The sequence below is a fragment of the Syngnathus leptorhynchus genome, chromosome 1 (genome assembly GCF_054491065.1).
Source record: "Syngnathus leptorhynchus isolate UIUO chromosome 1, UIUO_Slep, whole genome shotgun sequence".
NCBI lineage: Eukaryota > Metazoa > Chordata > Actinopteri > Syngnathiformes > Syngnathidae > Syngnathus > Syngnathus leptorhynchus.
In genome coordinates, this window is record NC_141195.1 from 22481918 (window position 1) to 22505506 (window position 23589).

The 23589-nt window shown below is 44.4% G+C and overlaps 4 protein-coding genes across 5 annotated transcripts in view; 2 read left to right on the forward strand and 2 right to left on the reverse strand.

Moving 5' to 3' along the window:
* Window positions 1-477: 477 nt before the first annotated feature.
* fam171b (family with sequence similarity 171 member B) lies at window positions 478-4681 on the reverse strand. The gene is made up of 8 exons (XM_085915781.1): window positions 4407-4681; window positions 3835-4068; window positions 3633-3725; window positions 3405-3557; window positions 3170-3340; window positions 2989-3102; window positions 2724-2838; window positions 478-2641 (listed from the first exon to the last, which is right to left on the reverse strand). Exons 1-8 carry the CDS (start codon window positions 4618-4620, stop codon window positions 1396-1398), a joined length of 2340 nt encoding a protein of 779 aa, XP_085771907.1. The 5' UTR covers window positions 4621-4681; the 3' UTR covers window positions 478-1395.
* Window positions 4682-5439: 758 nt separating this feature from the next.
* On the reverse strand, window positions 5440-8475 carry LOC147062736 (glycerol-3-phosphate dehydrogenase 1-like protein). Its single transcript, XM_085913603.1, has 8 exons — window positions 8309-8475; window positions 7183-7360; window positions 6872-7012; window positions 6665-6803; window positions 6461-6573; window positions 6157-6390; window positions 5740-5846; window positions 5440-5671 (listed from the first exon to the last, which is right to left on the reverse strand). The coding sequence occupies exons 1-8, from the start codon at window positions 8347-8349 to the stop codon at window positions 5575-5577; spliced, it is 1050 nt and encodes a 349-aa protein (XP_085769729.1). The 5' UTR covers window positions 8350-8475; the 3' UTR covers window positions 5440-5574.
* Window positions 8476-9064: 589 nt separating this feature from the next.
* On the forward strand, window positions 9065-14867 carry LOC147062737 (oxysterol-binding protein-related protein 11-like). Of its 2 annotated transcripts, XM_085913595.1 has the most exons (14): window positions 9065-9453; window positions 9529-9622; window positions 9731-9799; window positions 9876-10051; window positions 10198-10277; window positions 10352-10537; window positions 10683-10881; window positions 11655-11800; window positions 11875-12015; window positions 12350-12812; window positions 12895-13081; window positions 13154-13336; window positions 13989-14142; window positions 14220-14867. In XM_085913595.1, the coding sequence occupies exons 2-14, from the start codon at window positions 9618-9620 to the stop codon at window positions 14274-14276; spliced, it is 2046 nt and encodes a 681-aa protein (XP_085769721.1). In that variant the 5' UTR covers window positions 9065-9453; window positions 9529-9617; the 3' UTR covers window positions 14277-14867. The 2 variants fall into 2 exon arrangements, with proteins under 2 accessions (XP_085769721.1, XP_085769711.1); XM_085913585.1 differs by lacking the exon at window positions 9529-9622.
* A 2992-nt stretch (window positions 14868-17859) lies between these two features.
* Window positions 17860-23589, forward strand: part of LOC147062738 (nck-associated protein 5-like) — a 61721-nt gene continuing 55991 nt past the window's right edge. Inside the window, exons 1-2 of the mRNA XM_085908058.1 lie at window positions 17860-17995; window positions 21411-21501. Coding sequence (XP_085764184.1) covers window positions 17895-17995; window positions 21411-21501 — 192 coding nt within the window. The 5' untranslated portion in view covers window positions 17860-17894. The remainder of the gene's footprint in view (window positions 17996-21410; window positions 21502-23589) is intronic.

Consider the following 23589-nt stretch of genomic DNA (forward strand, 5'->3'; position numbering starts at 1 on the left):
TTTACAGTTTTGACTAAAATGGGTCAAATGCATACTTGATAGGGTTTAAGGCTTGAGGTTGACTTTCCCAGTCTAGGGCAGGACTTCCACCTTGTTTGTTTGTTTGTTTGTTTGTTTGTTTGTTTTGTCTCACAATCATGTTTTGAAATCAAACGTTTGTTTGGCTAACAGAAAAAAAAGATTTTTTTTAAAGAGAGGGGGCGAGAGAGAGAGAGAATTGTTCACGTACGTTATTTACAATGGCAAACACTGCCCTCTTGCGGCCGAATGTGTTATTTTTGTCCCCAGCAGAGAACCAACACAGGCAATACAGAACCCGGATTTGAACCCACGAGGTGATTTCAATTTATATAATTTTAACGAGCGAGTCGCGTGTGATCTTTAACTTTGGAGTTTAAAGCTGCAACGGTTTTATTGAGGGGATTTTTATTTTTTGAGGGTGAGAGGGATTAAAAGGCAACAGATGTTGACATACGATGAGGATAAACATCACAGATTTATTCTTGGAAGTCTTTATGATAACGACTCAGCCAAAGATGTCAAGCAAATGTGTTTAATAATTAAGAGCATGAAAGAAAAATACACAATCGTCGCAAAGAAATATATGACTCACAACGAGATACAAATACATTCAGCAAAATTGAAATACAACGTGAAGAAAATGTCCCAAGCCTGCTGACTCATGAAGTGCTCATTGCTACATTTGAAATGAACAAATTTGAATTTTCTACTCATTTCTTTAAAAATCAATTCATTGTAGAAGAAGAAGAAAACTGCACAAGCAGCAACATCACAGTCACCAAAACAGAAGCCAGCTATTGGTGTATTTACACACAAAATGGCAACCGAGCCTGAATCCATCACGGAAGACAACATTTGGCAAAAAACTGCTCAGCTTTAAAACATCAATTTCTTTCTGGATTTGGCATGTGTGGTTATTTACACAATAAATAAAGAAGCGCTTCTCCAAGGCACCGAATGTCATTTTTTTTTAGCAAGAAACGTGAAACTGTGAAAAGACCGTGGTTGCTGTGATGAGGTGGAAAAAACGAAAAACGCTTACACTGGTAGACTACGTATCGTAAGTAAGTATCGCTCCACAATAATAAAGGGAACCTATTTCGCATGCACTTTAAAAATGGCAGTTGAGGTTTTCAAATTTAATCAACACAAAACCACCTCAGTTAGATTTTCTTTGGGCGGGGAGGGGGCGGGGCAGTATGTGGCTGCTGTGGGCGGGGCTTCAATGGCCAGGATAAGTGCACTACATTGTGTCCGTCCTGCAGACTCACCAGCGTGAAGAAGGCACCCTCAGTGCTTGGATTAGGGGGGGGAGGGGACATTACGTCCACCGGAGGAATCTTGCTGGTGATCTTTAGAATATCTTCACCGGTTTTATTTTCGCTTGGCCCCGGGCCGGGCCTCCCGGAGGTGCTTGGTGTTTCTCTTCTCCGATTTGCTCTTCTCCTTGCCTTTCTTCAGGCGGCGCGGAGGCGGGGTCTCTCTTTGCTCACTGTCGTCCTGAGTGCTGGACGTGTCCATGCCGTCTTGTTCCTCGGGGATGTTGGGAATGGTACCACTGCTGCCGTCCAAGATGTTCCTGAGGGAGTGGTCCTCTGGAGTACCGGTAGCCGTGGTGCCGCTCTCGCTGCTGCTCAGATCTTGCTCTTCGCCGTATCTGCCGCTTCTGCCGCGCTGCGGGAACGAGGAACCACGGACGGACGTCCGTTCCCGCCGCGCCTCTCGGATATTCTGCTGAGGCTCGTTCATGTCCACCCCGGAGTCCAGGCTGGTGTCGTTGCTGCTGGGAGGGCGGTGGCGGCTCTGCAGCTCGATGATGGAGTGGCGAACCGGAGCGGCCGGTTTCCCGTCCAGGGAGACGAACCAAGCCCGGGGGTGGGAACCCGAAGACTTGCCCCGGGTCAGTTCTAGCAGCGTGCGCTCCGAGATCCCTTGCAGCTCGCCGCCGAAGCCTTCCATCCCGGCCGCCTCGTTGAGCGTGCCCGGCACCGAGACGGACGACTCCAGGAGGTTACTGTAGCGGGCCCACACGGAGGCGGGCCCTTGGCTCGGGGGAGGAGTTTCCAGAGGCTGCGGCTCATCTTGGTTGCTTTGCTGTTGGCTGCTTTGGACTTTGCCCAGCGTCTGCGTGTAGCTGTCTTTACTCGGCGCTTCCGGGTCGTTTCCGTTGCGGGGGAACGTGGCGGACTTCTGCGGTTCTTGGTTGCCGAAAATATCCGGCGCCTGAATGATCGCCACCGGATGGTTGTAGATATGAAGCAGTTTGTCGGGGAAGAAGCCGTCGACGTTGATGTTGCCGCGGTTCTGCTCCATCCGCTCCATGAGTCGAGATACCTCCTCGTTGTTGATGTAGTGGGAGCGCACTTTGATACGATCGGCGGATAAATTCTCGTAGAGAGGAGCCGTGGCTTGACCCGCCGGGTCCTCCACGTAGATGTTGTAGTTGGCTTTGTGCCTCGGGGTGGACAGGGGATCGCACTGGACGTTGCGGGAAGTCAGGATGTTCTCCCCCGAGTGCAAGAGCAGACCCTCCTCCATGTGCATGGAGGTGGTTTGGTCTTTTTTCACCACGGCCAGTTTGGAGAAACGGGCTCGTCTCCCCCTGGGCTCTCGCTGGGACCTTGCGGAGAAACATTTGGATTTGATTATTGTCAGAAATACACACGCTTGCCATATAGAACAAAACAGGGGATGTTTCGTACCCGCATTGACACAAGAGCAAAGTCAGAAATCCGATCACGACCGCCAGAGTTCCTGCCAGTATTCCCACCGATAGGAGCGGATGATAGGAAAGGAACTCCAAGGAGCTTCCGTGATCTGACATAAAGACCGATGAGGTTTTTTTCCATCAGAAAATAAATTAATGAATAAAAAAACTAATATGTTTTTTAATAATAAATAAATCTATATAAATAACATATAAATATAAATAAATAAATAAATAAATAAATAAATAAATACATTCACCATTAGAAGGCAACGGGGCAGCCATCCAGTAACCCAGGTGAGAAGCGGTGTACGTCCAAAGCAGCTCCTGGTCAACTGCCCGCACGATTCCTACACCTCGATTCTCCCAGGCACCTTCAGGTAGAGTCGTTCATTCTGTGTCCTACTTTGGCCCTTCTCGCTTTATGTATGGGCCCCTTACCTGTCTGGAGGTTAAAGGCCCAAGCCGGCATGGTGTCAGAGACGCGGAGGCGGGTGGCGCTCCCTAGAGGCACGCTCAACTGGACGGGCCCTCGAACCTGGAGCTCCTCGTCTCCCGCGTAGAGCAGGACACTGACCGCTGCCACCGGCTTCAAGCCGACGCTTCGAAAAACTGTGTAAACAAGCAGCAAAAAATGAAATCATCAATTGTTTATGCATTTTCATGAGAATATTACCTGATGCGTTGGCAACGATGCCCGGAGTGCAGTTGACGCACTCCTTCCCCGAGTGCGTCACAGTCAGGTAAGCCGTCAACGATGACATGTTGTTCTTGTCGGGGAGTGTGAGCAGGTTCTTGGCAAACTTGATCTTTGGCTGAGAAGCGCTGTCTGTAATAATCAGACAGGATGGAAAAAATAAGTCTCCATTTATGTTGTGATGATGTCAAATGTGACGCCGCATACCAGGCAACTTAGCTGTGATGAGCACCGTGTCTTCAAACAGCCAGATGTTGCCTTGCCTCTGAGGAAGCAGCAGCAACGTCACAGCGGAGAAGACTGGAACGACATGGCCGCACACTTAGACAATGTTCTGTCTTTTGTTTTAGAAACTAGTGACATTAACACAAAATCTATCCTTTTATGAAAAAAAAAAAATGCTACTCACTAGGTCTCCTGCTAGTGCTCCAAGGCTGCGGGCTGGGGACGTAACCTTCCATGGTGGCCACCAGGGTCAGACTCAGCCCTGGGTTGTACGGCACCCATAGCAGAGCTTCACCTTCCTCCCCTGTCCAGGTGGAACTGCTCAAGTTGTGGTTGACATAAATCCCAACCGAGGCTCCTGGCAAGAGCTGGCGGGTCACCATGTCTCTCACCAGAACCTTTAGGGCAAAACGGGGCTCTAGAATTCATAAAGAAGAATTTTACTCAATTAATTCCCAAGAGGAGGCCCCCCCTCCAGATCACAATACTGGCAACGGATTTTTTTTTTGCTGACACACACTTCCATATCTGCTGAGCATCGCAGGTTTACACTGTGCTGTCTCAACATAATCATCTGATCTGATTATAGCCAAGAAAAGAGTTTATTTTAAAAGTAGATTTATCCATCTCTTAATGCAGAAGAACTCCAGGCGTGCCCTAAACATCGTAGCAGCAGTAATAAAATAAAAAAAAAAAGACGTGAAGATATGCGATTACATCACCGTGTGGACAACAATGAGCGGCTCAGATCTTCACCTTCGGTTTGAACGGAGGTCCCGAGAAACATCGGCGTGCTGGTGGCGTTCTGGCCATTGTCCCCGGGTAAGGAGGGGGGGAGGCCGCCACCGCCACCCTCATCCACGGCTCCCACTGGCGCATCAGAAGAAACCAGGAGCAAGGAGGAGTGTGTAAAGAGCAGCAGCAAAAGCGGCCGCGGAGATGGAATCAGGCGGGGCTTGGCATCGGGCATGGCTTAACATGTACAGACATAACGGCCCGCTAAAGCCAGGTGAACGCGGCCAAAATACGGGGGGGTCGTCGTGGGCTTGTCAAGAAGCAAGTGCGTTAGGAGGATGCGCTGTTGGTGCTGAGGCTGGGCGTGTGCAGTCCAAGAGATCGTTTGTTGATAGAAGACCTCTCACTACAGCGTGGCTACCGTTACAAGAATTCTACGTTCAAGTCCTGTTATTGATGACTACTTTTCACATCGTATATTCTCTTGTGCTGCTTGAGAAAAAACAGAGTGGCGGGGGAATAAAAGCCACGTTGCAGGAAAATAGAATAGCAACGGTAGCAGCAGAGTGAGATGTCTTACTGATTTGCTTGTCTTTGTAAGGGAAAGCTCTGACGTCATTCGTCTTTTTGTGCAGTTCAGTTTACATTCTTCGCAAGCGGTGACTAAGAGATAATTCTACATTTATTTTGTGTTTGACCCAAAATTTTTAGATTAATTTTGAAACCTATGTGCAATTCGTCTAAGATGATGTTGAATTTGATTTCATTTATCATATAAGGGGCTTGCAAAATCGCCTCACAGTTAATAATTTGTCGGTTTGTATAAGTGTGAATTTCCTTCCGCATACCTTGCATGTTAAGTTAATTGCAGACTGAAATATAGAGAGGACTTGCGTGTGAATGTCTGACAAAATATGACGCAATCGTCTGGCAACCTGCAGGGTGTAGCCCGCCTCTTGCCAAGTCAGCTGGGAAAGGCTCCATCCAGAACATCCATCAATATACAGAAAATGGTTGAAATGATGGATAATAACACAAAGAAAACAAAAGAAACTCTGTAATTGTACATTGTTTTAAAAAAAACAGTTCTTGTTTATCAAATTGAAATGTTTCCAGCTCATGAATGTTTTCAAACTCTTGTTACCCCGAATTTCCACAGAAGGCACATTCCAGTGTACTGTTGTCATATTCACATGTGCTCTGGGTGGTTCTGAAGGCAGGTGATGAACTGTTTCACCTCTTTGCCTTCAAAGCAGATCTGGTATATAGACGCAAAGAGCGGAAACCTAAAGCAGGGGAAAAAAATCATTCATAAAAATCAATCACTCTTAACAATTCAGCGCCATTGACTTACATGTTGACCATGTCCTTCTTCTGTAGAATTTTGTAAATCTCAGCTGAGGCTTGCGGACCTTGCAGTTTTTGTCCACCGAGCATTTCAGTTTCCAGCTCTGCGATGGACTAATGAAGAAGACATTAATTAATATGATGTGTAATAAATTATTTTTTTCATGTTGTTTGTCTTTCTGTGGTTGCTTACGTGATGTTTTGTTTCTATATAATATTAGTCAGACATTTCATAGATATGCTTTGATTTTTATGTAGTTTTACCAATAAATTAAAAAATTTTTTTTTTACATTTTTAAATTTGTCCATTAATTACTAAATAATAATAATAATGATAAAATAAATAAATAAAATACTTGTTTTTTCTTTTACATTTTTTAAATTCGTCCATTAATCCAGTGTTTACTGTAAGCGTCGAAATTACCTTGGGAGTTCTGACAAAAGCTTCTGCAACTTTGCGGTTTCGTCCACCGTAGCAGGTGGTGATGAGGTCGGCCACGCCGCAGCTCTCCAAGAAGGTGTCAGAACTCACTTGGCCTCTGCAGAACAACTTGGCAAAGGCGACCATCTCCATCAAACCCAACCGGATCACCGCGGCCTTGGTGTTGTCCCCGAATCCGAGGCCGTCGCAGAATCCGGCGCCGAGGGCCACGATGTTCTATGGATGCATACGAGATCGATTTGCTCCCCTTCTGACCTTTTGGGTCAATTTCACGCTAATCATTTACCTTCAGCGCTCCACACAACTCCACTGTGTCACTGTCCTGCACCACAGTGATGCGAAAGTTGGGGGTTTGAAGAAGCTCTTTGAAGAGAAGTCCATTGGCCTCATTTGTAGAACCTTTTGGAAATAGTACAGAATAATTATGAGTCAAGTAACAACAGGAACCGGGATTAAATGATCGGTAAAAAAAATAAAAAGAGTGTCACACCAATGGTGGTTTCACAGAACTTCTCATCTGCCACCTCGCTGGCAATATTGGCCCCCATCAGGACGCCGACCTCAATTTCCAGTTCTTTCCTGATGATGTCCGAGATGAGCTGCAGTCCATGCGGACCCTCGTCGATTCCCTAAAGGCAGTTCATTGCCACAATGAAGCAACATTTGTTTTGTTTTGCCATCGGAACGGGGCTCTCACTTTGATGAGTGAAATGCCGATGGCGCCGTCCATAACGTGGGACTTGATCTTGTCACAGAGTGAGCGGACGAATTGGTGAGGAGTGACAAAAACGAGCAGTTTTGCTCCTTTTACGGCTTCTGCCACATCTGGAACGGCCACCTGGTCAGATCATCGGCGACAAAGTGAGGTCATGTGATCTTTTACAGAATTATAGAGATCTTCAAAAAATTAAAAAGTGTTTTCAGATTGGCTCAGACAAATAGAAGACTTGATTTATTGTGTCAAAATAACGTAATTTCCTAATCAATCTCTTGATACAGGACAATTACCACGTTCTTGGGCAGCTTGTGACCAGGCAAATATTTGATATTTTCATGCTCCGTGTTGATGATCTCGGTCAGCTTTTTCCCATTGACCATTTCTTCGTAAACCCACATGTTCACGACTGGGTCGAACCGGTTTGATGATCTGACGTTCCATCCAATTATTTTGGCAATTGAAGAGCCCCTTTAAATCAAAACAAAAAGTGGACTCGCATGAACCCTCAGGACAGTCAATAAACAAAGAATAAAAATACATACAGGTGGATGTTAAAACGCAGGTTTGTTATATATACAACTAAATTTCGATACAAAAACAAAGGTATTTTACAGGATCAGTAGTGACTCGCGGGCGCCCTCTTGTGGCACCTGCGCAGAGGAAAAAACAACTCACGTTTAAGTGTTTTGCAGAGCTTTTAAAAATGAATCCAGTAATGGACATTGTTAAATACAGTTGAATCTTATTTCTGTTTTAAGCACAAATAAATCTGTACATGTTTGGAATAGTTTTTTTAGCATTCATTTGGGTACCATTTTATTCAAATTTAATATAGCTAATTGAATCATTAGTTGTTTTATCTTTCATATAGCTATAAAACATTATCATTGAATAGTTATTTAAGTACAGTTTGATATTCTTAAACTGTACTTTAATAGTAAAGTCGCAAGTTCTAACTGCGTCTAAACCATATCATGCTTATAATTTTAAATCTATTCATAAAAATAAAACGACTGTATTCTAATATAGGGGGTCCTCGGTTTACGGTCTCGAGTTACGTTGTTTCGTGTCAACGACACACGTTTCATATATTTAACACCTTTTTTTTCGCCCTAAGCGGTTTTGCGTCGTCAATGCGGTCGATTATGGTGGTACAAAGTTGGAGAGAGAATCTCGCCCCTAAAGGTTCGACTCCTATTCTTGCAAAGAGTTAAATGGACTCCATGAGCATTCGAATCGGTTTGGCGGCGGGGTTTTTCTTTTTTCCGATGGAACAGATGATATAATCCGGAATTTACAAAAAAAAACAAAAAAACAACAACAACATTGGAACCCGACATTACAAGTACAGACTGCGCGAAACAAAAAAAGCAAGAGCACCGTGGGACACGCTTCTTAAAAACGTATTAAATGTACCAGTTTCCCGATCCCAAGATGCAAACTCTGGTCCCGGGCATTATGATCCAGGTCGTAGTTTTTCCAACGCTGCACCGTACTTTAATCTTCCGCGTCTAACTTCCTTATACGCCCCATGATTGAACTGGATGGCACTAACGTATGGAACTTTTTTTTTTTTTTCTAATTTCCTGGAGCAAATAATTTTAAGAATTTATAAACTGTCACTTTATTTCGTACATAAACGTTATCGTGCGAATATCACTAGCACTATCCATTTTCTATAGTAACAACACAGTGCACCAAATTCTTAGTATTATAATTTATTGATATATAAATAATATTATAACTATTTACTTGCGCTATATTGAATAATATAATTGCGAATATAATAATGCAGGATAAAGTATACTATGTTCGTCTGAAGTCATAACCGAAATATTTGCTGTGTAACGTTTGTTATTTTATTTATTTATTCATTGATTTATTTGTTTGTTTATTTATTCGTTTATTTGTATTTAATGTATCTAATTTGCCCTTATTTACAAATAAGATGAATTATTTCACTCACAGACGTCAGTACTCGGTTATTTTAGTTTTAGTGCACACTGAAACGTTTTTATCTAAATCGGGTCAAGGAGAAATAGCACACAATATTCTATTCCGGATGACACGAGGATATATTGAAATGAAATAAAATAAAAAATAAAATGTTGGTTGCTTAAAATGTATATTTTCCCCTTCAAATATGGAGCCCGAAAACACGCATTTGCTTGAAATGCCCGATGACAAATCACGTGATGCGTTTCCGGTTGAGCTACCAGGAAGACTGTCAAGCTGGCTGGACATGTTTTATCAGGTTTTATTTAGAATAGCAACTAAACAAATGGGTTTCTATAAGTTATATGGTCGGTACGAAAAGGATTTTGAACGTCACTCTACATTTTAAAGAAACGTCGTCTTCTTTAATCACGTTGTCTTGTTTGGACGGGTTAGCTTAAGTCGGGCAGACTGCGGCTAAGCTAAAGGTTGGTGGTGTTGCCAGTGACTATGCAAGGGGAAACCACAGCAATACGAATTACGGACAACGAAAGCAAATTGGATGTATTCCCCCAGAATAGGACTCCAAGCTCGGGGAGAGCGAGTGCAAAAAGCTGGCAGTACAGGCGAGTACTTCTAGTTTGATGACGCTATACAGCTAGTTACTGAATCCGATCGTATTGTGTGTTTATTACATACAGGAGTGGTGACAAGAACGACGACTAGCGAGTGACTTGTTTGGCTCGTTGCATTTGGGCTCAGCTGCTTTACTTTTTGACCAGACGAATTTATGAGGCAATCGAAAGAGCCCCCTTTTGTGTGTTTGTGGCTGTGTACGCCGTCCCAATGATTTTTATCTTCTGTCTTTCTCGTTTTTTTTGCATGATTACCATTGGATGCCAGTGACCACATGGAGAATATCAATGGCTACTTGATGAAGTACACCAACTTGGTGACAGGTTGGCAGTACAGGTGACGTGCCCTACTTACATGCACAAATTGTCATTGGCATTTCTAGAATTGGACATGTTTTCGATTTCCTCTCCAGGTTCTTTGTCCTGAACAACGAGGCAGGTTTGCTGGAGTACTATGTCAACGAGCAATCCCGGCCTCAGAAACCCCGTGGCATGCTGCCCTTGGCCGGAGCGGTCATCTCCCCGAGTGACGAGGACTCGCACACATTCACTGTCAACGCTATCAGTGGAGAGCAGTACAAGCTCAGGGGTGTGTTTGACCACGCCTTACTCAGACCTCGTTCAGATTTTTTTTGTGTTTTCTCTTCTCTGCGTGCTGTTAGAGCAGTGATTGATTTGCACACAATAACCCCGCTCATGCATTTATTAATTTCTCAATTCTCACATCATTCTCAGCCACCGACGCCAAAGAGAGACAACACTGGGTGAGCAGACTGCAACTTTGCACGCAGCATCACACTGAGGCCATGGGAAAGGTAAGACTGGTTTTGCAACAGGTGGCAAATAGAATTGTCTTGAATCCACTTTTTTGTGTGACTTTTGTGCTCAGAGCAATCCTCCACCCAAGTCACGCAGCTACTCCATGGTGTCTCAAGGCAGCAGCAGCTCACCTATGTCTATGCGGAGACCTAGCCAGAACCCCTCCTCCTTATTCAACTGGCAAATACACAAGGGCTCCTCACTGTATTGCAGCAAGCGGTCCCTGCTACCTGATCACCTTATAGAAGCCAGAGAAGTAAATCATGAAGCCCTTGACTCCACACTGATTGACAGAACTGTTCCATCTATTTCCACCAATGAGTAACTTTGCAAATGTGAAGAGTTGTATTGAAGATTTTATTGACATTTTGTAGCTTTTAACCACACACTCGCCTCTTTAGATGATGACCCAAGCTCAAGGCCAGCACCGAGACCTAATCCAAGGAATAGAGGGCCTCCCCGCAGCTCCTGGTCTGTCCGCTTTGGACCAGGATCTTCTTATGCTCAAGGCGACCTCCATGGCTACCATGACCTGCCTCAACGATTGCTTGCATATTCTGAATCTGCAGCAGGTGGCCAAGCAGACGGGATCCATGGCAGGTAGGCGGGCGCTTTGTTTCCTTTCTTTTGCATGTATTCAAATTGTGACGAATGAGAAACAGAATTTGCGCGAACGAAAAAAGGCCCGCAAGTGCTCGTACGGAACAACAGGCTTCTCTCCAAACTAGACAAACAGTGGAATCATTTTGCATTATTGATAGGGAGCTGTACTCATTATTGCCACCTGTGTTAAGAGTAATTGGACCTCGGGTCGTGACGATATCCACGCGATGGTGCACTTTTAATCACAATTTCAAAGTGTCGCACACGTGCAGCGCACGTATGTCACAATCATCTTTGACGTCAACGTTCACTCTCTGGTCCAAATCATTTGAAATGGCAAAAAAACAGCTAGCTCATGTCCCACTTTTCTGAAGCAGATCTCATTACCCGATGCATATTTCATCAGGCGGCCCCGACGGCAACAGCCAATCAGATTAAGTTGCCCGGCAACAGGCGAGGTGAATTTGAATGGGATCGGCCCACCCCTAAGCTTGCATAAAAAGATGCCGCACCGGCGGTCCCGAACCGATCAAAGGATGAGCGCGTTTCCTCTCGGCAGGGCAAGCAGCGTCCGATCCAAGGCTCCGGTTGCGTTTGAACTCGAGACGTTTGGCCAGCACCGATCGGCCTCTTGTTGTGCGGGCCACCTTTTTGGCCTTACGTGTGTTTGTGAGTGTCGGGGGGTGGGGGGGCCTGGGAGGGAGGGAGGGGTGGGGGGACATCGATGAGTAGCTGTGAACCTGCTCCTCTGCACCTCCCGCCTATGGCAGGATCCACCATTGAGTGGCTGGAGCCCAAGCTGCCTGACATCCTGAAGAATGGCAGCAATTCCTTGGGTAGCTTCACAGCAGGAGAGGACCTGCTGCAGGAGGGAAGGCTGGAACTCAGCAGCCCAGAGTCCTGCAGCTTCTCCGGGGTAAGGCAATGGGAAGATTTCAACGGTGGGCTCGGGAAGTCAAAGCTGTATCTTCATTCCTTATTGTCTTTCAGGAGCAAGAAGACATCGACGCTCAGGATGAGGTTGCCGACTCGTTCACGGACAAAGAGGAGGACCTGTGTGCTGTGGAGGAGGAGCGCAGTGTCATCCTACACCTGCTCTCACAGTTGAAGCTGGGCATGGACCTCACACGGGTAGGTCATGTTCCATGTGTTGAGAGAGAAGAAAAAAAATCAACATTCTTCTTCTTTTCTTTTTTTTTTCCCCCACACCGTACACAGCTGCTTTAAAACGAAACACCAAACTTTACCAAATAAAACAAAACTACATCTCTTAATCAGATTTGAATCAAGAAATGTTTATGCAGCGTCAGAAGTCGGCTCTGAGCTGAGTCACATGACCCGAGTTGTTGATGCGGACAATTTGTTTGCCCAACAACTTTTTGTCATTACCGAGGCAGATAGTTGGCTAACTAGCACGGAAAGTACCTTTTTTCTCCATTTTTAATCTTTGGTCGTCCTGCTTCAGGTCGTTCTTCCCACCTTCATCTTGGAAAAGCGTTCTCTACTGGAGATGTACGCCGACTTCATGTCGCACCCCGAACTCTTTGTGGCCATCACGGACGGCGGCACCCCCGAGGAACGCATGGTCCGTTTCGTGGAGTACTACCTCACCTCCTTCCACGAAGGCCGCAAGGGCGCCATCGCCAAGAAGCCCTACAACCCCATCATCGGCGAGACCTTCCACTGCTCCTGGAAAGTCCCCAAAACAACGGAGGCCTCGTCGGTCGAGCCCTCGCCAGAAAGCCCTGACCCCGCCCCCTCCCAAGATTTCTACCAAGTGCGCTTTGTGGCTGAACAAGTATCCCACCATCCCCCCGTGTCTGGGTTTTATGCCGAATGCCAGGAGAGGCGTATGTGTGTAAATACTCACGTGTGGACAAAGAGCAAGTTCATGGGCATGTCCATTGGCGTCTCCATGATCGGCGAAGGTTAGTAGCTCTTTTTTTTTTTCTTTGCCCCACATGAACTCAAATGTGTAACACCTGAATGTTTTTTTGTTTTTTTTGTTAGGTTGCCTGACTTTGCTGGAACACGATGAAGAATACACCTTCACGTTGCCATGCGCATACGCACGCTCCATTCTCACCGTCCCTTGGGTAGAACTCGGCGGCAAAGTTAACATCACTTGCGCCAAAACGGGCTACGCCGCAGTCATCACTTTTCAAACCAAACCCTTTTACGGTGGCAAATTGCACAAGTAAGGACGTGGTCGCTTCACTTTGAAGTGTAGAACCAGGAACGTGACACCTTTTTGTTTCCCTCAACGTAGAGTAACGGCAGAGGTGAAACACAACCCGACCAATGTGGTGGCGTGCCGCATTCAGGGGGAGTGGAACGGCGCTCTGGAGTTCACTTACACCAACGGCGAGACCCGGGCGGTCGACGTCACCAAACTGCCTGTAACCAGGAAGTGGGTCCGGCCCATCGAGAAGCAAGGACCGACTGAATCCAGGTCGGTACACGGACCAGGGGACTCCATTATTTTTTTGTTTGTCGCACTTATCAACTCGTGTTGAAATTGTGTACGTTTTTCAAGTTTTATGTTTTGAAACATTGATCAACTTTAAGTCCAAAATTAGAGCACTGGAGATGACTTTATCAAATTGCAACCATTTTTTTTTTTTTGTAACGCTAATGTCAATTTTATTAAGCTTGGCCAGAAGTGCCTTCTCAATGGGACTTTCCTGGTTAAAGAAAAAATTAAAATAAATGAATACAATTTAAATAAATAAAGAAAAATGGATAAATAAAAAAATTATAAATAAATAAATCAAAATATTAGTCTCCTTCACCATGCATGTTTGCCTTGCATGACTCTATTGCTCCTTTTCATTCTAAATGTCTTGATTCAAACGCAACTGGCTTGACTTAAGTGCAGTACAATTCACGTCAAACATACAGGATGTCAAACTAAGTGCCTTTGCATGACACAACATGGAAAACAAATATAAAGAGCGATGACACACCGAATGCTGTGAAGGGGCTGCGTAATTACTAACGAGAGCTCCGTCATTAAAAACAAACGGGCGTTGTCTGGTATGCAAAAAATATCATGCGAGAACATGATGTTCAGCGCAAACTTTGAACGTTTACCTACATCTTAGGCGCTTGTGGCAGCACGTTACCGAAGCCCTGCGGCAGAAAGATATCGACAAAGCCACCGAGCACAAGCGGATCCTGGAAGAGAGGCAACGCTCTGAGGAGAGACACCGGGCCGAGACAGAAACCTCCTGGAGGACCCGCTACTTCGACAGGGAGGTAAACCAACCTAACTCGACATGCAACATCTCCATGCAGAATATATTCAAGCTCCTTTTTTTTCCCCTCTCCGCCAGGGTGACGGTTGGATTTATCACAAACTACTTTCCAAAACCTCTGCCGTCAAATCCTAGTTTTATCTCTGCTGTGGTCAATTTGCCTGAGGACTGAGAGCAAGCCGGCCCGAACTCACAAACGGATGGACACGTACGAGCTTTTTCTCCTGAGCATATAGCCACAGTGTACACGTCACCACTTGCACTATATAACACTATCCAATACCAGAGCTGGCTTTACAATCTTAATTGACTCTTTCACATTCAGGTATTAATTTGTTATTGAGATTGGAACGGTACTCGCGTCATCAAAAAGAAAGCTGCGGAATCATTCATGACGGAGCGCAGCTCTCGTGTCGGATAGAATGATATCGTTTCAGTGTATATGATCTCATGTCAATAAAACCTTGTACAGATATTCGATAGCCTTAAATAGCGAGGAGTGACCAGATTTTCACTGATTACCAATATGCATCGACTCTTGACGGAACGCCCGCTCCTCCCGATGATTTGATCTCCTTTGTTGTGTTGCAGTGGGACGAAAGAAGTTTAATGTAAATGCATGCTGCACCTCCTTGCATCTGCATTACAAACTCTTTATATAACATATTAAAGGTTTTTAAGCAGTTCTGCTTGTTTTGTAATGAAATAAAAACAATTTTCTTTAAACGCGCTCTCGCACTTATTCCAAAACAGGCTACCCTCTTCATAATGTAGTTATTTCTATCTATATACTTTCAATAAAGTTTTGACAATCTTTTTTTTCTTTTTTTTTTTTTTATGCTTGAGATAGCAGCACATACTTTAATGTGAAAACGTCACCCAAATAGAGTACAGTACTATAAAGTAATGAATGCTAGCATGCGTTTTTTTACTTTGCCACAAGGGGGCGCCGTCTTCACATTAGTTCTGTACCGCTTTGAGGAAATGCCAAACAAAAGCCAATACGCAAGCGTTTTGGTGTTTAATCATTACACTGTTTATTATTTCTTACAGTATGTTATGATCCAAATTTGAGCCAGGTCAAGCAACAAATAAACGCACGCATTGAGCACTTTCATATCTTAATGCAAAATAATGAATATTGAGTTAGCCAAAGTCACATTTGGATTTCCCATTTCATTTAAACATGCTTTATTAATGATATGATTAAATCAGGTACTAATTCACAGTAGCCTATCACATCTGTGTCTCCATTTATCCGAGTGCTTTATCCAAAGCTCTTCCCACAGGGCCTCCACAGTTGTTTTCTTTCCTTCACATGTGGGCCGCCCCCGAGCCAGACCGCACGGCTCACGTCTTTAGATTTACCGCGCCCTGCGAAGGGGTGTGAAACCTCACACGAAGTATTGTAGATAACTCATCACAGCTTCTGGAGGCAAATAGGTCAGATAGAAGATACACAAAATGGACATAAGAATATTACACATGCTCACTGAACTGAAGTCTCGGATTTGGGGAGTCCTCAATAGACGATTGAGCGAACACAGGAAATCATCAATCGTAACTCAATTGAATGAAGCCGAGTCTCATTCGACACTTAAAAAGATATGAAATCCTCTTTGCTTGCAGATGAAAGGCCATTGTTGAATTATTGCGATAATATATGTCAGACTGCAAAGAGCTCTTTTTTTTTTTTTTTTTTGCTTACCATCTTACTGCATCGATAGTAAATCTTCCCAGCTTGAGTTTTTCTCTGAAAGCGGCTGACATGGGCAAAAAAAATTCTTCCTGTCAGAGGGTAGACTGCAGTTGCCTTTAAGTCCCAACACGGCATCATAAAACATTTCAATATAATGGCCATGTGTACATCCATCAATTCATCCCTTTTCTATACTTAGCATGTTTGCAGCCTACTTCAGATCAGTTGACTTTGGGAAAAAAAAAAAAAAAGACTACACCCTGGACCGGTCGTCAGCCAGTCTCGGCTCACATCTGAACCACATCTCCATTCTACGTCATCAAAAACCAAAACTGGAGACATACGAATGTAAGGATTATTATTTTTTTTTTTTGTGACATTGTTATTGTTTTTGAACAGTTTTAAAGTATCAACATGTTGTGCCTATGGGTGTATGAATCAGAGTGGAAAGAGGTGAAAAAAATTCCCTACTCACTCGGGAATAAAAAAAAACAAGATAATATAATAATAATAATATAATATAATATAATAAACTAAAAATATTATTTTATATTTTTATTAATTATTTTAAATAATATATATATATATATATATATATATATATATATATATGTATATATATGTATATATATGTATATATAAAATTACAATTCAATATAATTGTTAAAAAAATCACTTTGTACATTGAAGTGGGATGAGACTTATTTAAAGAGAAGTTCCCCAAAGCCAAAGCGCTGAGTTGTGTCTCATCCTAACATCAGGTTGCCAGTGTGAGCGGAAACAGAAGCAGACAGCAGCTTGTGATTTAAGATGGCGTGTGGACTTGTGTTTCCTGACCAGATGACCTCGTGCACGTCTTCAGATAAAGCGGACTTCATCGAGAAGCCAAACATTTTGCAACAAGACAACTTCAACATTACTTATGGCACAAATTGAATGTTTCTGCTTTCTGTCAGCAAAGTAGTTATGTAAAAAAGAATTGTGAACCCACATAAGAAAATAAAGCTAGTAGTAAATCCCAAAGTGGAAAGGTCACGGTCAATATTGTTTGTTTGTTATCCCATTAGCTTCTGACATTTAGTCGGAATCGAAATGGCTCACGATTGTTTCCATACACTGGCTAAACTAACCGGAGACACTGAGCGTATTATTTTGCTGTTGTTCCAAAAAAATGACCTTTTGACTGCTACAAATTCACTGACTTAATATTGTTACAATGCGCTGTGAGCTTCGGGGGCAAGAATGCAAGAAAAGAATGGAATCACGGTCAGAGAGGAATGCACCAAAGACGGCCTCGTTTGTTTGCTGCGGTTGCGCAAGTCAAGCAGTGTGGGTAGCTTGAGAGCCGGCGAAGCTTTTGTTATCCAGGAACAACTAACAAACATGCAATTTGATTGCAAGTTTAATAAGCATCCTCGAAGAAGTTAAAAGACACCAAATATAACATTTGGACTGAGATTCGCTGTGGCCGTAAAGGGCGGATGGCAAAGAGGAATGTGGGGAGCCCTGCAGAAAAAAAAAAAGAGCAAAGCTCCAGCCGGCCGGTGCAAAACGAAGACATGGACTTGGCAGTAAACCTGCGAGTCATGTGCGTCCATTTAAATGAGAAGGCAAAGCAGGACAGACGCCAAGTCGACACACTTGAGGAATGTAACAGCGGAGAAGCGGCAGCAGCCATGTGAGTCAGGAAAACAGCTCAGCAGCTCCCAGACTATGTAAACACACGACACTCCCCGAAAGGAAAACTAATATCGCAAAGAAAAACACATTGTCCCACACTCAAGGAATTCCACGCATAGTAATGCTTTTGTATGTTTGTTTACAAGAAAATAAATTTAAAAAAAAAACTCGTGTCGGACTGGAGTTAATAGCCAACGAGTCGTCAACAGCTGCCGCTGATGTCATAAGCAACTTGGCCTCACTTTAGGTCCGCCTGCCCGTTTTGGCCCCAGCCCGCCTCCCGCTGTGTATTTACAAGTCTTGTAGGGGTGTTGCTGCAGACAAGCCCGGCGGCCCACAACCCCTGCAAGACTTCCTGGAGAATTTGCAGCAGCATGTTTTCAGCTGCCATCAAAGGAAATTCCACCTCATCACACCGTCCAAGTACCTCCGAGGGCAAGATGCCGGCTTCTAACCAGCCTGCTGCTGCTGCACGGTAAACTTGCATTCCAACTAGTTTGCCTTCTGTGCATACAAAGAAATATCTTTTTATTCATGCTTTAAATGTCCCATGTATTGTAAACATCCCTTGAATGAATGCATTGACAAATAAGATACAAAATATGAAATGCACATCAGGTTTATTTGGTTAGTCTTTTGTGCAGACAGCAGATAGTTGCATTTCTAAGAAGCAATCTGAGGGAATATTAAACTCAGTTTTTTCTTTAACCTCCACTTGATGCCCACATGCCAACCAGAAGTTGCAAAGAAAAGTCTTCCTTTATTCCAATTGAGCCTTTTCAGTGTATATTTTTTTTATACTTGAAGTTGGGCATAATCATGTTATCAACTGGGTTTAAATTATTCCTTTTCTTGCACCTCCTTCTCCTTTCAAAGCCTCATCTTTATCGTTCTTGTTTGCAGATGATTTTTTTTTTCGCACAGAGAACCGGTTCAGTCAGTCATCTGAGTTGGGCCTGGGGTGCCGATTAAGTACATTGTAGGTTAGGCGTAACCAAATATTGAGATATTAATGATGTCATCCAGACAGAGAAGAAGTCATGGTGCTGGTGAATGACATAAAAAAGGATCACAATAGTCCAGTATATTTTATTTTATTGATTTCTTTTAAAAATTTTATTTATTTATTTTAGTTATGGTATTTATTATTTGATTTTATTTATTTTCTATCCATGTTGTGTTATTTTGGTTGTTCTGTCAGATCCTCGTGTTCCCATCAATATGGCGCATATTTCCTTTCGTATTTTTTTTCATAAACTATGTCATCTTGTTCAGACATGACCTCACCCATGTGACCTTGAAAGGTTTTTTTTTCTTGCCTGTACCGATGTTGGCTTCTTAGTTTCAAAGTTGTTCAAATATTGCTGTACCTCTGACTTCGAACCAAAATACAAAATTGTTACTTTTCCAAATGCAATTTTAATACAACCTCACTATGACACACTCGCACATGAATAATCAAGATCTTCATAATGATGCGCAAAGAAAGAATGTGAATCTCGCAGCCTTTTCCAGTAACTCTGGGAAGCGGAACCACAAAATGACACGTGACCACCCGTAGAAACCGACCCAAATCGTTAGCTCATCAACCTCATTAGTTCCAGTCCAACCAAGCCCGCCTTTCACACACACTTCTTACATACTAAAACGTAATTATAGTCGCCTGCGTGCTATAAACGCCTCATCGTCAAAACACAGAGCCAACATCCAGCATAACCATCGGGTTGCTCACGGAAAATCATAAAAACAAACTGTTGGCCTCTTTATCCCATTGACATCCGTAATACCACGTCACGTCTAGCGGGTTCGTACGGGTCGGCCAGCAGAGGGACCCGAAACATCTCATCAGCGTTGACCATCTGTGCTGCTGCAGATGGATCTCGCTCTCCGCATGTCACACACTCAATGAATGGAAAGTAATTGGCTAACCCCCCCCATCGGCTGGCAAATTGAAAAAGTCCAATAGATAATCGTAGCAGTCATTCACCACGTGAGATAAAACAGTCAGAGGACTCGACGGATAGAATTAATCCTGTTCTGAATTGAATTACGACCTCCCGCCATCGACCACTGTAAAAAAAAAAACCTTTCAAAACTCTGAGTGCTAATTTCAAACTTTGCACCCAGATGGTCATTTAAACACGTCTTTTACGAAGGCCGTCCGAGGAAACAGCTATCCAAACATGCAAGTCTTTGGCGGCCACTCGAGAAGCGAGTTTCTTTTCCTGACGCCGACAGAAGGCGCGATAGTATCGACTGTATCTCCCATAAAATAACAAAAAGCGTGAAAATGACAAAAGAGCCATGCCGATCAATATTCATGGACTCGCGTACGCTGGCTCTGTTTGGGAGAATCCAGCTCTCAATGGGGCCTAAGTGTTCTCATTAAACTGTTATCCCCTCACATTATCCTCCTGGTTGTGTTGAAGCTGTCTGGGGCTCTCCCCCCCCCCCCCCCTCCTCGCCCGCCTTGTTCCTGCAGCAGATGTTAAAGAAGAAGAAAAAAAAAACCCCAAAAAAGAGAGAGAGAGCCCTCATGCGACCTTTACCACACGCACGCATGCACGCTGACACCAAAACTACCGCCCATCATCCTGGTATCTAATTAGGCTTCCAGCACAAAGACTCCCAGATGTCAACGTCCTCCTGGCCTCCTTTGATTGCCTCCTTTCGGATGGCCGGCTGGGGGGGGGGGGGGGGGCTGCGCACGCTGCGGGCGGCGACGCGTGTCGTTCTGCGGAGGTCAGCGCCGCCGCTTGAACATAGCTGTAATTGCTTTAGGTGTAAATCACAGCAAATCAGAAAGGCAGGGGGAGGGGGGGGGGTCAGTCCACAGCAACCAGTAAGACCTACCAAGAGAAATATTTTGAAATGAACTCATTCACTGCCAATGACGGTTATAGACGTCAATTATATTACGGGGGTTGGCAATTGAGTGAGTGCTATTTTTTTTTTTTTTTTTTTATCAGCTTGCTTATCTGAGCGGCCACATGAATGTGTTTACTTATCACTTCCGCTCCGTCCGCAATCTCCTCCCGGCGACCCGATGAAAACGTTGCCATGCTCTCGGCGTCAGGTCAGTGCAATCAGGTACGGTGCTGACACCTTTTGATCTCTATTTCCCATGACCCCCCCCCTCCCCCTCCCCCCTCCTGCACCAAGCGACGCCGCAGGCTGTTTCATCGACATGAAATCCAAGCTTTAAAGCCGCACTGTAATTACGACGAGACATGTGTAGCGAGACGTTAACGCGTTTCACATCCTGTTCACTGATTAGTCGGCTTCCCTCTCCACTCAAATACCCCGCGGTCGTTTAGAAATGGGGCAGCGGGCTCCAAAACGCGCCGCGGTAGGTCAAACGTACCGAGGTTTCGCGTCGATCACCGAACGAGACGCGTCACGTCGATGCGAGAGGATTTTTGACAAGCGCGCTCATGCGTCAATTTCTAAATGCTTCCGATGATCCTCGTATGAATTCAACTGGCAGGTATATTATTATATGCTAAGCAGAGTCCAGGTTTGTGTTTTAACGGCCTCTGACCTCAGGGCATCCGTCGGCCGACCTTTGACCTCCAGCGAGGAAGCGCGGTGATTTCTCTTTTCGCCGCTATGTTCTCTTTGTACAGGAGTAGTGTGCATAAAGTGAAGTGTTTATCTTCGGCCGTGGCCTCAGCCAGGTCCAACTGGTTCCCAGCGCTGTTTGGAGAGGTCTAGAAAAACAAAAGGGCTCGGGGCGGGTGGAATGGGCGGGAAGATCCAGCTTTGTGAAGCTGGGAAAAAGGGAGGGAACTTGGACTCTGATCTTGTGCGGAAGGTAAAAAAAAAAAAAAAGAGCGAAAAGCCGCCGGACGTAAGGTGCTGACTCTCTCCGCCCCTTTTACTCCCCGCAGAGCGTCACAGGTGATTGAGACAACGCCGGATGAAGGAAACCTGAGCAGCCATGCGGAGAGGAGCGTAAAAAGATTGTCCCTCAACCCCCCGGTAAGAACATGAAAAAAAAATCACTCTTCTTGTGACAACAGGAGCTTAGTGATCATGCAAATATACCTCTGGGAAAAAGATCATTTTTCACTTGTGTGGGAACGTCAGGCCTGGCAAACCTTAATTTCCATTTCGTCCATGAACTTCCATTCTGTGAACTTTATTTTGTAATATTTCTGCTTTAAATGAGGAAGAGGTTGGATTTGCTTGTCCAATAAGATTTCAACCAGGTCGGCAATTGTATGACATTTTGTCTCTTCGCATAATCAATATTTATGTGTCTGCTGATTGGTTGGTTACAGCAAAACTGTTTTACTAGTAAAACAAATTATTAATACATTTAATAATACGCTTCTCTGGAAAATATTATTTTTCATTCATTGAACTAGATGCTCCATATAATATACATAAACACAGATATGTGTGCTGTGATATAAAGAGACAGCAGCGGTGCGTTCACAGCCGTCGGGAGATCACACATTTTGTCACACGCAGTCCGTCACTCATTAAAAGTATGTCGGCGTCCGCACGCACACAAAAAAAAAACGAAACACAAGAGCAGCCGCGGACGAATGATTGACGGGTCGTTATCAGGGGTGGAAAATGATTGTAGCCGGAGGTTAACTGAAGGTGAATCGGTTTGCAAGTGCCTCTTTAAAATGTCAAGCGTAGTCATGCGCTGCCTTGTGTCACATTTAGACCCCCCCCCACCGCCCCCCCGGCCATGCACAACGTAGCTCCGTTTCCATACACAGGAAATGGGAACCACCACTTTAACTTGTCGTGTCAATGGAGGATTTCTTTCTGCTTGCAATCACACATTTGTAAGCATCTAGTAACTTTTGGAGAATTTGTGGAAGGTGTGGAGGGAATGGACACTGAGTCAGCATTTCATTGTTATGTGATCACCACGCCGGTTTCCTCCTTTTGACAGGAAGGAGGCAGGCCGCGTTGTGAAATCGGAATCAGATTGCGTAGCTCGGGAAGGACCCAGTAAGTGGGGCACTGTCATGATTACATAAGAGCAGTGTTGCTGGGTTGATTCCACGCCGCTATTTATTTTTATCACCGAGCGTCCGCCTGTGGTGGAGCGGAGAGGCTCGGCGTTACGCGGCCATGTGCACGGTGAGATTGAAACTAGGTCAATGGCAACGTGTGCCGCCCCGGGGCGGTCAAGTGTGGATGGAAATGGCTCAGTTGGCCAAATATTCTGTGGAGAGGAGATACGGTTTGGGAATATTCAGCAGGATTTTGAATTAAAGAAGGTTTGGGGTCCAGTTAAAAAAAAAAAAACCCTCATCTTTGCAGTATAATGGAGTTTGCTTGTTTGTAGTATCCTCACACATTCATGCACACAAACTACACACAAATTACGCGCACGTCTCCATCTTAATTCGATTTGTATCCGTTGTGATTGAAATCGTGAAAATGAGCTCATTTCAGTTTTTCCATCTACATGTGGAATGACAACAAATGTAAGGATGAGATGGAGTGGACTGGACCAACATATTCGGGGTGGGGGGGGGAATCACATCATGATTCAAATGGCAAAAAGATCTAATCCATGTGGATGGCTGAATTTTTGTCAGCATTACATCTAATGCTGACATTTCCCTTAATCATTTAGTTTAAAAAAAAAAAAAAAAAGCTCCACGTTCTCGCTCGCTCTATCATCTGCTCTTGTTTTGTCTTTGCAAGAGCCTGATGTGTGCAGCCGTGCACTCATGCTGAGAGATAACGGATAACAAGAGGCTAAATGAAAAACGCCATGCGGAGAGGGGGGGGGGGGGGGGTCAGAGTCGCCCGAGCTCCATATGACACATTATAGGAGTCATCTCTCACAAAAAGTATTACTGGGCTGATCCAACTCTGGAGTCGAAATCCCCCCACCCCACCCTCCCGCCTTGTTTGCTTGTAAAATTGCTTTAATAACTGTCACTTCGCTTTTGACATGTTTTCCCAGCTTGCCAGATTCACCGCCGTCGCTCGCTTGTGCTTTTAATGGACCATCGGGCCTCGTGTGAACGTAACGTTTGTTTGAACGCGGCGGATTGCAGGTGATTACAATTGCTAACATTTGGCTTGGGC